Source organism: Trachemys scripta, chromosome 13 (assembly GCF_013100865.1).
Source record: "Trachemys scripta elegans isolate TJP31775 chromosome 13, CAS_Tse_1.0, whole genome shotgun sequence".
NCBI classification, from domain to species: domain Eukaryota; kingdom Metazoa; phylum Chordata; order Testudines; family Emydidae; genus Trachemys; species Trachemys scripta.
The window spans coordinates 23,401,997-23,416,200 of record NC_048310.1 but is presented as its reverse complement, the minus strand read 5'-3'; the positions used below and the strand labels follow the sequence as shown (position 1 = coordinate 23,416,200).

The 14,204-nt window shown below is 37.6% G+C and overlaps 1 protein-coding gene across 5 annotated transcripts in view; it reads left to right on the top strand.

The window, feature by feature from the left end:
* ZNF536 (zinc finger protein 536) overlaps positions 1–14,204 on the top strand; it is a 417,852-nt gene that overhangs the window by 330,870 nt on the left and 72,778 nt on the right. The window contains exon 9 of one of the 5 annotated variants that reach the window (XM_034788201.1): positions 8,810–8,850. The exons of the other annotated variants lie outside the window; for them this stretch is intronic. Within the exon in view, the coding sequence (XP_034644092.1) occupies positions 8,810–8,823 (14 nt within the window). The 3' untranslated portion in view covers positions 8,824–8,850. The remainder of the gene's footprint in view (positions 1–8,809; positions 8,851–14,204) is intronic. 5 annotated transcript variants of the gene reach the window in all.

Sequence of the window (14,204 nt, the reverse complement as noted above, 5' to 3'; positions counted from 1 at the left end):
CTTTCCCCCCATGATATTGTCTTTTTGTTAGAGAGAATAATTTGCTATGGTATCTGAGTTCATTGGTAAAAAATGAAACAAATTGTTTAGTTTTGGCTTTCATCTGTAATGGCCCTTCAGTGCAAGCTCGGACATTTTTGACTGTTAAATAGTTGATCTGCAATCACTCACAGAGAGCATATATTGACTCTCCTTCTGCATATAATGAGTTATTCATCACTGTAAAGTCTCCTATAACTTTCTATTGAACTTTCCAAAGAGGAAACCCTACTGTGTGTTAATATCCTGTGCTCAAATGACAACTTCCAGTTCTATTTAGCTCCAACATTTTTTTGAGCCACATTATTGAAAACTTTACTGTTGATTTTTAATCATCAGTCAAATTCTGGGACTTACCTCTTGTGTCTGGTAAAGAATGTATAAAATGTATTTGTGTTCCAGTTGATCTTGGTATCTTGTGCAGTCAGGGAAACATTTATTTTTTCTGTTCTCTCTGGTTTTGGTGTTTTTCGTAACCCTATCAAAGTAACCATGAGACCTGTTCTCTCGTCTCCCTGGCCATCTGCTTGAAGCATCTGGTAATCAGGTGCAAGCCCCCACATCCAGAGCATTCATGCTTAAATTTGCAGCTACCTTGCCACCCACATTGGCTTTTGTTAAGCTGCCAAAATGTACCTGTTTGTGTACTGGATGTCAAGTATGGGACTGAAATTCCATCATCTATCTGCTGAAATTGTGATGGGCTGGTGTGACATTATCGCCTTCAAACACAGAGAAAAATCAGCCCTCTCCCATGTTTTTCAGCTAGAGTTTCCAGTTAATCTTTGCTCCAACTGCTCATCATTTCCAAGCCATGTGCATGCCACACAAGTACCGTTTTGAGTTGCAAATCATTCCTCAAAGAAATATCTCAGATTAAAAAAGGTTGCTGCTTTATGTGCACTTGTCATTTTGGAATTCTTTCTTATCCTGTATCCCTTTTTCAGTCTTAATCTTTGTGTGTCTCTCTCTCCAGGAAAGAGAGATGAATAGACATCTCCTTCTTCTCCAGATTTTAATGTTATATCTGGATTTGGGGGGATGATGATGCATTTCCCAGCAGAGTAGCTAAGTACAACAAACTGCCAAAATTAGGCTTTGGGTTATTGGCTGCAACTGAAATCTGGCCCACTGAGTTTAGAGGTAGAAAATTGTTTATGTGAAAAGCTCAACATGTAACAGCACCTGGGTGCTTTCCTGTACCCTCTAAAGAGATATCACTAAACTAAAAAAGCCGTATGCCCTCTGATTTGTTTTTCTGCCGCCCCAGATCAAAAGAATGAAACATGTCTTGCTTTTAGCTTTTGTCACAATATAAGCCTTCCCTGTTGTTTATTCCACTACTAATAGCAGCACCAGAAAGGGCACTTAATGTCTGTAACTTTTAAAAAGATATGGATCTCTGAGTACTTATTAGTTATTGCATTTGAATACTATATTAGTTACTGCATTCTGTGATCAAATTCAATGGGTGTCGCATATATACTGCCAAAGGCCAAGTTTGGTTCTTAGGATCTGTGGCCATCTCAGCTATGACCAGGTTTGAAAGGCATACACCACTTACTATTGCATATTCGTACATACTGCTGCATATAAGATGAATTTAAAAGTCTCTGCTGAAGTGTTTGATTTAACTCCCATTAATTCAAAAGGCCTTATGGATGGAGTTTTCTAAAGGAGTTAGGTACCCAACTGCCCCAGAAAGTCAGTGAAAGTTGGGCTTCTAACTCCCAGAGGCCTTTTTGAAAATCACCACATGAGTGCTTAAAATAGACATCTCCACATATTAAAACTATTGTTCTCGAAAATCTGTAGGAATTGTTACAAAATGCTAGTGCACCAACAAACAACTCCCTGGATTATAAGCAAAATTGGTAAAAACTTTGCCCAGCTGTTTTCAGTAAATGTGTGTGCAAACATGGAAAATAGGTTTGAGGATGTTAAGGTACTAGCTGCTTGTTCTAATGAGAAAATTTGTTCATGAAAGGGACAGAGAACAATAACAAAGAGGTAAAATTCCACACTGATCTGATAAGTCAGCCTCACTATAAAAGTATTTTCTTAAGATGATAGGTAAGATTGGATTCATGTGTGCATAGGGGCAAGGGTTACACACCAAATGAAAAATGGTAACCATTACTCTGATTACTTGATGCAAGTAGGTATTATGTTGCACTTGATATACCTGTCTATATATTTTTCCTGCCAAACTACTTACTCATCACTGACATCTTTCTTTAAGTCTGACGCTTATAATACAGTTCTTTAGGAAGTTTAAATAAACTTGAAGAAATAGAGGAATGGTTAATGTAATTATTCCATGCAGAAATATTTGTAGGTGCTGTTCTTAGTCATTTGTATGAAAGGTGAAATTTTGTTCAAAAGTGAGGAAGAAATTAATAGCATATTTTTAAAAAAAATCCAATAAAATAGCATCAATAAACTGCTACTGAATTATTTTAGTAGAGTAAATGCAATAATCTTTCATTTTAAATGTGTAGTCTTTTAGACTTTCTGGGTCAAATTTTGCTTGAGTCTTTTTAATAACACCAACAAAGGCCTTGATCCTGCAAACACATCTGAGCAGACGATACTACTCACAAGTGTAAGTGTTTGGATGATCAGACTTCATATTTGCAAATGCAGCTAGTTTGCCACATATGTGCATGCAAAATAGGTAGCTTCATACACAATTAAATAATTGTGTGGGATTTTGCACAGATACACTCACAAATTTTGAACCAATTAATGAGGAAATTAAGGAAGCCCACCTTAAATAAATCAAATATGATTTCATATATATTGGTTTGGAGTAAAGTGAAATATTTAGAAAAATCTGAAAACTCATATTAGTTATTGCTAAAGCCACAAATAAATCCGTAAGGACCTTTTCAGAAGCAGGTAAAATGGATGAGTATTTAGAAGAGGTCTTATTGGCTTGAGTCACAGAGCTGGCTCTCTGAGTGTTGTGCTGTAAGTTAGTGGGAAAAGTTTGACAGCAATTTAATTTTCATTGACAAATACTGTCATAATATTAAGGGAAACATGTTTCAACAGTAATGGTCGATGCTCAACCAGTCATATGGACTGGACGAGCTTACCATATGCTTAACTACAAACTTCTCTTGGAAAGCTCCTTTTAAGCACTTGACAAGCTTAAGGTACTAGTCAGTAATGAGCTTCAACGAACATGTGAAGTTTTACATTTCATACAGAGAATGGATTAGTGTTTATATGTTTAATATTAGGAAAAATGGATTAGTGTGCTTATATTTATGTAGCTACAGTACATATATTTATTCATACTCTTGGTCTGAGGGTAACCTATGGAAACCTATGGAAAGAAAATTGAAACGTTTGCTTCAGAAAATACACCCCTCTCCCCCATAACACTGTATATGAAAATAGGAAAGAATCAAATTCGCCGAGTTTGTTGAAATGATAGAAATGAATAACAAGCAAATGACTAAGCAACTCCCTCCCAAACCCTTAATAGTAGCTGTAATAATACAAGTTATAGTGAATTCTAGTTCTCCACTTCAGATAATTATATGGGATGATATATTGCCCTGGGGGTGCCTGTTATCCCGTTATGGGTACATTTTCAGTAATGTGGTGTCTCCCTTTGACATGTACTGTTTGCACCCACAAATTTCTACCCACAACTCAATGCAGAATTTGATATTTGAGCTTTGAGCTACCTGCTTGCAAGTGAAAATCAGATAGTTGGAGATGAAACTACTTAGACTTGTGGCTAAAATTCATTTTCTGGATACAAATTGCACCCACAGAAAGGGAATGTGGGTCCCAGCCTCCTGTGAAAATGTACTTCTGACTCTCAGTCCTTAGCTGCTGTAGGTTCCATTTTTTGTGTTTTGTTCTGCCTTTTGCTTTTTTGGCTATGATCAAATCCTGTGCAAGGTTGGAAAACCAGTTAGATAATTAGAACAGAAGTCTGACCTGATTCTGTCTTTATTTGCTGTATTTAGTTAGCATTGAGCCAATTGTAATTTAGTTACGTGTACAGTAAGAAGTCAAAGGTGACCACATTTAAACAATATGAAAAACATAGTATGTGCTTATGTGAAAAGCATATAAGCCCCTTCACTGCATGTATGAGGCAGGAATCATGGTCTTTCCCATTTTTTATGTGGTCTTCCTCACTTCCTCCTCATTAGATACCTAAAGAAAGAAACTGACAAATACTATAGATGGATCAGCGGTGGAATATATTTTGTCAGTGCAGGTATTTGGGAAACTGGTGTTTCATTTCATAGTTTTAATAGTTTACAGATTTTCTTACTGAGAAAAAGAGAGATGGGGTCTGATTCTGATCCCATTTACATTAGTGTAAATCAGGAATAACTCCTGGATTTACAGTTATGAGTAAGATCAGAATCAGTCACACTGTGTTTGCATGTTATCCATGTCCCCCATCACTACATATAATAACTCTCCACTATAAGGATTTCATGGTTGAGACAGAGACAACATCCTCAGAGTTTTCTATTTGTCACTATTCTCCCCTATTAATCACTATAAAATTTTCTTTATTTCCTGGTCTACAACTGGGATTTAGATTTTTCTGGCCTGGAATTAGATGGGTCTAGATGATACCATCTGCTGACTGTTCTTCAATTTATATAAAGATTCTTCGTTTCTTAGGTTTTTTTTTTTTTTTTTTTTAAAGTGTACACAGCTGAATAGACGAAACCAAAAATGGTGTCCAGAATTATCATTCATGTTCTCAGTTTGGCAACCAGAGGCAGATTGGCACATCTGCACTCCTTGTAGATAGTGCCTGAGTGTAGAAGTGTTAAGTCAGCTTTGAGGCTTGCCATGAGTTACTGTTTTATTAACAGATATTCATTAACCAGCCCCTCCCCACCAGCCATACACTGGAAAACAATCAGAAATCACATTTTGGTGGCCTTTGTCACTACAAGGTGCAACCGACTGATTTATTTAGATGCACTAGCAACAAAACATCCAATTAGAATAATACTTCTGCCTTTGGCTTGTTGGTTTCCCTCACGTTGACGAGTCCCAGCTCCATTTCTATCTATGCGCATCTCTTCATGGGTTTCTTGGTTAAGGCAGTATTCTGAAGATTGTCATTGTGGCCCTGGACACTTGGAATTGCACCACTTTCATTTAGTGTCATCACTTTAAAAGTAAATAAATTGTAAAAGACTATAGTTTAAAAGAGAAATTTCACAAAAAAGGCAAAGTTTGGCCCTGTTCCTGCACTATGAAGGGAACAGGGACATGACTGCCTCCACACAGACTTCATCCACTCTCCCATTGCCTTCAGTGAGGCTCTGTGTGGACAGAGCTGCCTGTCCCTGTGCTACACTTACGGATAGGCATAGTGTCCAGTGTTATCACCCCACCATATTAAATTTTCCCTAGTTTATCAACCATACATTGAAGAAGTGAAGCATATTACTGTGCCTGCTAATACTAGTGTGGTGTCTTCAGTAGGACCCACCTTCACAGAAACCAGTTTGTCACCACCATTTTTTATTCATATTGCTTGAGGAGCAGTATTTATCACCGCTTTCGGTAATCTTATTTTGCATTAAAAAGTACAACATTTGAACCAAAGACGATGATGACAAATGCTTTTTTCAAAGCTGAAGAAGATCTTAGGGGTGTTTAAGTGACTGCAGGGATTTGCTCTTCAGATAGAATGAATCAAAAACTGTAGTCATGATCTGGACTCTGTTGGGTGATTTTCAGGCTTCAATTTGCACGTGTTTGGTCACACATCAAATGCAGAATGGAAGTTTTAAACCTAACAGAACAGGCATGGGGATTCACCGATGGCAAATCCAAAATCGTGTCTGGAGATTTGTAGCTTCTGTTTTACAAGATCTTTTCGTTTGTACTTTTAAAGTGATGGCACGGTACTGAGGGTTGTAGTTCAACAGCTTGTTGGGTCTTTTAACAATTTGTTCTATGGAAGAGGACGAGGGGGTAGAGACAGCTATATTTATCACTACTGGTGTTCAGCAGAATAATTGATTTTTCAAATTTGGCAACCAGCATTCATTCTTTTTTTTTTTTTTTTTTTTTCCCCTTTTCCTTTTTATATCCTCATCAGAGGAAATTTTTCTTCCTGGTTCTTAATGGAGAACTTTTACTCCGACCTTCCTTGACTATGAAATGCTGGATCTGCCAAATTATCAGTGCTTCTCCTTGCTTGGCCTTATAGAGTGTCACAGCAGAGGACCAAGAAGTGTTGCCTTCCAAAAGGAACTAAGCCTGCTGTGCACTGAACCCTTGCCAGTCTGGGGAGAGAATAAGTGCCAGAGAATTGAGCCTAGGCCTTTGCCATGGCAATTCACAGTGCTTTCCACAGTGCTTTTCTTCTGAGTTGTCTCTCTGAATACGATATTCAACATATTTCTAGTGCACCTGTGGCTGTAGGAGTTTTCTTGATGGCGCTGTTCTAGCAGTAGGAGCAGTGTTTTGTAACACGCATTTGATTTAGCCAAGAAGAACGTGTGGGAGTGATTCTGTCCTGAAGTAGTGGCAGTAGCAATACTGACCACCGACTTTGTGTTTTTAATTTTTAATTGTTTGGTCACTTAGTTTTTGGACGTCTGCTCTGTTCCAGACTGGTACTTAATAGCAATGGGTTAGGTGGATGAAATTTCTCCTTATTAGAATTATTGGAATGGATTTTCAAAGTCACCTGAATGACTTAAGAATACAAATCCCATTGAAAATCAATTATTTCTATCACTCCATAGATGTGCAAAGTGCTTTACAGACAATTGTACAGTATATTCCCCAAATATCACAGAGAGAGAAAGGGAAGTTAAATAGATGTCTATTGTTGATTGAAAAAGCAGCTCACCGTTAAAGTAGTTTGGGGCAGTGAACTTAAGAGTTAGGTTAGAATTTAAACAAGATGCCTAGACAGAACAGAGATCACTTTTGGGGAAGGGATATATGGGAATTCTCTGGGATGGATCTTCAACTGGTGTACCTTTATCACAACTTAGGATCTGCCCCTACACCCTTTTTTTCACCTATGGGGTCTACATTATGGAGGCACAGCCTCGGGTCAAGGAAGGCTAGTAACAGCTCCCTCCAGAGCCTATCAACACCAGTCTAAATGCCAAAGGAGATTGCTTTAATGGGAGGCCCTCCTAGAGGGCCCGAGTGCTCTGCAACTCTACAAAGATTTGGAATACATTTTTAGTTGCTTTTCAGTAGGTTTTTTCTTTTTAATTTATGAAATGCCACAAGCTGCTTGCTTACTAATAGTTAGAGCTAAATACCCAGTGCTCAGCGAGAGTGCACTCATAGATAGAATTGGTTCTGAGGCATGGGTGAGCATTTGAGGCCCCATACTGCAAGATGCTGAGTGTCCTCCATTCTGATTTGAAACTAAAGGATGTTCAGTCCCTAACCTGAGACACTCAGAACCTCACAGTGTGAGCTCTATGGCCCAATCCTTCTGCCATTGAAATCAATGGCAAAAGTCCTATTGACTTTAGTGGAGTAGTACTAGGTGCTTGGGCTAAACATCACAAGAGCCAGTTTGGAAAAGTGAAATGAAATATTTGCTGTTATCCCTGTTGATAGATAGTGGAACAACATTAAAATTCCAGCCCCCTGTGTCCTCTGCTGGGTGCGTAGATCTATTTCTCCATTTTCTTACACAATGTATAATTCTGCTCCCTAAAACAGAATAGAGTAACATGATCCAGCATTCACAAAACAATCTTTCTTGTTTGGGGGAATGGGGATGCTTGGAAGGAGGGGGAATGATGTTGGAAATGAACTGTCGTCTATTTAAAAAAAAAAAAAAAGAAAGCATACAGAGTCAGCCTTAAATCGGTACTTGTGAGTACAAGGCCAGAATTCCAGACCAAGCTTGCATCTTATCCCTTGTAATCATAGAATAGTTCTCATTGAAAGGACAGCAGGTTATGTGTTGAAAAGTGGTTAAGCTAAGCAGTGTTTAAGGAGATAATGCAAATGCGATGCCTCCATTATAAAGAGAGGGTATATATATATATTTTTAGAAATCATTCCTTTTGGTAAATATATTGTACATAAAATGACAGCTAGAATTTTTAAATCATTTTTGGAGGGGGGATGTTGGATTCCACTGAGCCCTAGTCAGGGGGACTTGTGCATGAGGTCACTGCCAAATTTCAAATGCCCTTTAAATCCTTTTTTTAATTGTAAACATATACAATCTTCTCGAATAAGGCCTAAAAAATTTAATACAGGGCTAAATTCACATTTTAAATATAAAAACATGTTTAATGTATTTACAGCAATTGATTTAATTGTCTAAGTAAAACCAGCTTTGCATAAATTAATAAAATATTTGCACTGGGATAGCATGATAATTGCCCTGATTTTAGGGAATGAAGTGGTTAGGGCTTTTATTTACTCTACCTGCTAAGCTCATGCATCTAACACTTAAGCTAACGTGGTTTCTTCAGCACCAACCCTTTAACAAATATTCAAAAAGATGACTGAATTTTGCAAGTTACTGTATTTCATAGAAGGCTTTTTCCAAAGCTTCTATAGTCAATGAAAATTAAAAAAAAAAAAAACACTTTTTAAAATTGGATGTATAACAGTGGTAAATCTTGGCTATTTTTGGTTATTAAAAAGGTACACATGCATCACTAATTAACAATAGGATTTTTATAATAATTTTTGTAATATTATGTAATATTTAAATTTGTGTTGATTTTCTCAATTTTACATGTAGTAATTAATTTTGTCTTACTGACAGATGATTCTCAATGACTGATTTTCAAGAGAAAATCCAGACAGGTATTTTAACGCTTTGTTTTCATTCAAGAAGCCTTGTATTCATGGTTCTGGTTATCGTTAAGGGGCACTGAACTAGGCTCTGTTGTAAATTAAAGGTTTAGTATATTTAGATAACTGAATCCATTTCCATATTCTTATCTTTATGAAAATCTTTTGGGGGGGAGTGTAAGCAAATTAGGTTCCCACCCTCCTCTGAACAAAGCATGCCTATACCAGGTATATAATTCAAACTTTCTCCCTTCCTGGCTTTATTAACAAATGTAAGTATAACTACAAAACAGAAAGCTCAGTCTAAGCCTTTTCCCCAAGGTCGGCTGCTTCTAGGGTTTGCCCTGATGGCCCCCTTCCATCCGTAGCACCCTCTGTTCAGTCAGAAAAAGAAAGATTCTTTGATACCCCTCCCTCCTGCTATTTCCTGGTTGGAGATCACCTGCCACTATGATTCCTCAGTAATTTAGATTGAATCTTCATACAGAACACAAGCACCTGACATGCAGGTGATTCAGCAGAGGAACCCTGAATTCCTGTGCCATTCATCATCCTGTTACAGAGAAGCTGCAGGGGATAAAGTTAGGCCAAAGTTAAAGACCCACTTTATATCCAGCTAACAAATCCTCTCTTTTTAGAAATCTCACAGTGAACGGGCAATATGGCAAACAACCAACTCCAATTTTGTATTTGGTTGTTTGTTTTGTTTTAACTGCAAATAACATATAGTATCTGCCTGTTTCTTTACAATTTTGAAGGTAATTGTTTGTCATTTCCCAATTAACTATTGGAACATTTAAGCCATAATGGACAGTGCACCTTTAACATACTCATTAATTTCTTGTTATGCTGTTTGAGTGCTATGAACTTATCTTTGTCTCTCTCTCTCTCTCTCTCTCTCTCTCTCTCTCCCCCCACCCTTCTGTCCCTAACTATTGATCCACGTCTTAGTCTTACAATCTATATATTTTTAGTATTTATTACCCTGAACTTGTAAACTGTGACATTGTAGTTAAGGGGCTGTTGGGGTTTCACAGTTTTTAGGGATTTGTTATTCAGCCATTTTAAATACACAAGGCTGATAGTTGGCGATAATTCTTTCCAAAGCATGTGTCATTCTCATTGCCATTAATTGGAGTTATAGGTATATTGATGCCTCTACGTGAATATCCAGACCGGATGCTGTATTTCATTATAAAAACTGGCTAATCCCTGTTGTAATATTAGATCAGTGGGAAACATTTTTTGCCAGTTTTAGTGCTGTTTGGTAATATAGCTACAAATAAAACAAGTGTTGATGGACAGAAAGTAAGAATGAGTGCAGCATTTGTGGCCTGATCGAATGATTGAAATCAGTGGGGGACTTTCCATTGACTTCAGTCGGGTTTGGATCAGGCTTCTGGTTTTCACTACAGGCTGGTCTGAAAATATCAGTTTTTATAGCATATAGAGCCTTTATATTTCTATCTTCTAACCATGTCTTGTTGGTGTCTTATCACGTCACTTCCTGCACCCTTTGCTATAACAGGGATGTCAGCCTTGATTACCTTCTTATGTGCCTCCACCTTCTTCTTCTACACTATCCCTGTACAAAGAACTCTCTTTCCAATCTGTCATTGAAATCCTTCCTCAAAGCCCACTTATGGAACAGTGCTTGTAAGAGGTTGTCTACACATGAAAGTCAATCCAGAAAAAAGTAGGGTGTGAATTTTAAAGTGGATTAACTATTCCTGAGTAACAATATGTGTAGACACATTTATTCCAGAATAAGAGCATCCACACATGGAGTTAATCAGGAATTGCTAGTCTGGAATAACTCCCTATGTAGACAAACAACTAATTAATGATGCCTAGGTTGAAAGGCAGTAGAGATAATTGTGTATGTGTGTATATGTGTGCGTTTGTATAGCACATGGCACAATGGGGCACTAATTCTGACTGGGACGGGGCCTTCTGGATAGTATAGTATTTAAATCCTATTCATTTTCTTGATGGGTTGTGGAATAAGATTTTTGGCATAATCATTCTACTGACTTCATACATGGTTCATGAGATCCACTACTATCATCAAAAAGTATGTATGCCGTTAAGGCTTAAATTCATTTTATATATTTTCTTAGAATCTGAAAAACAGAAGTATCAGTTTTCTAAGCACATGGACTTTTGTATATGCATAACCTATGCACACAGGCTGAGATCCTGCAAGGTACTGGGGCGTTCAACTCCCTTTTGGGATCTGGGCCATAGATACATGTCCAGTCAGGTATTTGTGCATTTTCATGGCCTGCCAGATACCTACCTGGATATATGTATATACCTACACCTAATCTGTGCATGCATTTCACTTATTTGGACCCATACATTATATACACACATGGAAATGTATGGAGCTCAGCCACCTTAACCAGCTGAGGATCTGGCCCATGATATGCATGCAATTGCCTGCAAATGTCTGTTTTAAATCATGGCTCAGATGTTTTGAGGTTATTTAGGATGGAAGGTCAGGGACAACCGTCACTTACACTCTCTCTCTTTCCTTCTTTTGAGCAACTCCTTCTGTAATAGTTTGTTACACAAGTTTTTGCTACTGCTGTCCTTGGTGGCATACGTCATAAGAAATTCCATCTGAATTCCTTTTGTGCCTACTTTCTCTTAGCATCAGATCATGCCCAATTGCTGTTAGATATGACACTAGCTTAAGTAGCCTTCTATAGCAGTTCCGTACTCCTTAACCTCCTCGTCTAAGGAATATAGATCTGGTTTGTTTTTGACTAAGATAATTTTGTCACTTGATATCCTGTACTTCCTCAATTTTTTTAATGATAATGCTGTCAAAGCTGATGTACAATATTCCAAATTATTTCTTTGCTATTCTGTTATAAAGTGCCCAAAGGGTTTCTAACACTTTACAGTCAATACCTCAGTTTGTGTATCACAGAGGTATCTTTACTTTTTTGTGCTGCTGTTGGGTCTTGTGATTAAGATTTTAGCACTTTATTCAGAATTCCTCACAGCACTTCTGTTGTGTCCCCATTAGTTGATGAGAACTCTAAGCATGTCATTCCTTTTCTCTTTGTACGTAGTTCACCCTAAATTTTTCTTTATTGAATTGTATAAAATCGCTTTCCATATTCCCTCAGAGACATTCAGCATTTTTCATTTTTTGACACCCTCATTTTTACTGTCTGCAGCTTCCCCTCCATTTTCTATATTACGTAAATTTCATCCCCCTTTCTTGTAGATTTCTTCTTTCAGGTCACTGATACAGAAAGTGAAAAAAATCAGCTTATTAGTGATGCTTGTGGGACACCAGCCAACACCTCCCATCGTCCTAATCTCTCTGTTAATGTAAGGAAAAGCTGTGCCTTCAATATCCTATCCAGTTCTTTATCCAGTATTCAGCTCACCCTCTCTTCAAAACTTACTCACATTGTAAATTAGTCTTTCAGGAGGTAGTGCAGCAAAAGCCTTCTTAAAGTGCAAGTAAATCATGCTCATGGCTTTCTTCATCATTTTATTTTTTCTTTATTTTTTTTCAAAATATTCTATTAGTTTTGTTACGTATGATCTCCCTTTTGTGAAACCATGCTGAATATCTTTAATTAAATCATAACTTTCCCTATTTTGTCCCTGATTAGTGTTTCCAATACCTTCCCCACTGCTGAAGTTGGGCTTACTAGTGTTTAATTTCCTTGATCTTCCCTAGAGCTGTTACTACATTAGTCCTCCCATCCAGTGGCATTTCCTCTCCCTCCAAAGATATTTGCTAAAGCTTCCCTGTTCCTTTGCCTCTTCCTGCAAAATTCTGGCATGGAGCCCATCTTTGGTGACTGATTTTGGATCTTAAATAGTATTCCCAAAACATTTTTACCGCTTTACCTTTAATTTCATTTGTTAATCTTTCTAATCCTTGGTAGCTGGTGTTTCTTGACAACATGGCTCTGCCCCTGTTCCTGTTGAAACTAGAAGGAGCAGGAGCCTGGGAGTGCACAGATTTGTTGGTTCCAAATGAACTTTTCATTGCTCTTAGAGCTTCTTTTTAAAGGTGGCCTCACCCTAACTTTTGAATGTCAGATCATTACACATATCTATCATAGGTATTTATATAGCCTTCATTGCTGTAGTATCTGAGCACTTCACAATCTGTAATGTATTTATCCTCACAATATCCCAGTTAGGCAGGATGGTGCTGTTATTCCCATTTCACTGATGGGGAGTTGAGATGCAGAAGGACTAAGTTGAAGGTCACATGGGAAATCTATGATGAAGCAGGAAATTGAACCCAAATCTTTGAGACCCACGCTAGCATGCTAATCAGTAGTCCATCCTTCCTCTTATGAATCCAAGATTTTTGACTCACAAATTTAGAGGTTGCTTTTGTGTCCTTAGTGTATTTTTGCTAAGTTATATGTATCTTCTTTATACTGATATTAATTCCTCTTTGAACATCTGCCATTTCCATATAGAATCACTTCTTCCATTTCTTTTATTCCATACAGGGTCTGCTCCTCCTCTCTCTGAAGTCAATTGGAAGTTTTGCCGTTGCCTTCCTTGAGAGCAGGAGCTAGCCTTGAGAGTCACTGACACTTCTATCAAAACTTAACCCTGCTGAAATTCAACAGCTTTATCTTTTAGTTGTAAATTTGGTCCTAACTCATTGTATGCATATTGTATGCAAAGAATGGATACTCAGAAGAACCCCATTCATTTTACTATAACCTTCCAGGCTTAGATTTGGGTCATAGCAGTTCTGCTGCCATGGGTTGCAAAGACAACATCAATAGAAAAGAGTGAGCTAAGGGAGGAATAAAAGTAGCTCGTTCGACTGTCTAGATCCCCTGGAATGTATTTCCCCACCATTCTTTAGAAGTCTCAGACTCTCATCAAAGGTATTAAAATAGAAACAAAATATTTGTAATATTCTCTATCTTATTATATATATATATATAACTTAAAATAATTCAAAGAAATGTAAGTGCAAAAGGCATTAAAATAAGATTAGGTGCTAAATTTTCCAAATGGCACAGGAAGAATTTGTCCCATCCCTCCTGTTAACTACTATAGGAGTCAAGTGACTCTGTGCCTGCAAACTTCCATGGAAATGAACCCCCTAAGGCTGCAACTTAAACCAGAAAACAGCCACTCTGTCCTTAATTCACCTCATTTTGATTAAAAACTGGTACTGGATATGATATATAAGATCACACTTACTGCTCTGAGACCCTGGAAACCTGAGCATGATGGAATACATCAGGGGTGGAGTGGCAGCCTCGACTTTGAATATTTTTGCTTTTGTCAGTTAAAGTCAGACAGTGAATGTTACTGTAATGACATTTTATATCTTCCACTCTGTATTCTAGTGGAGG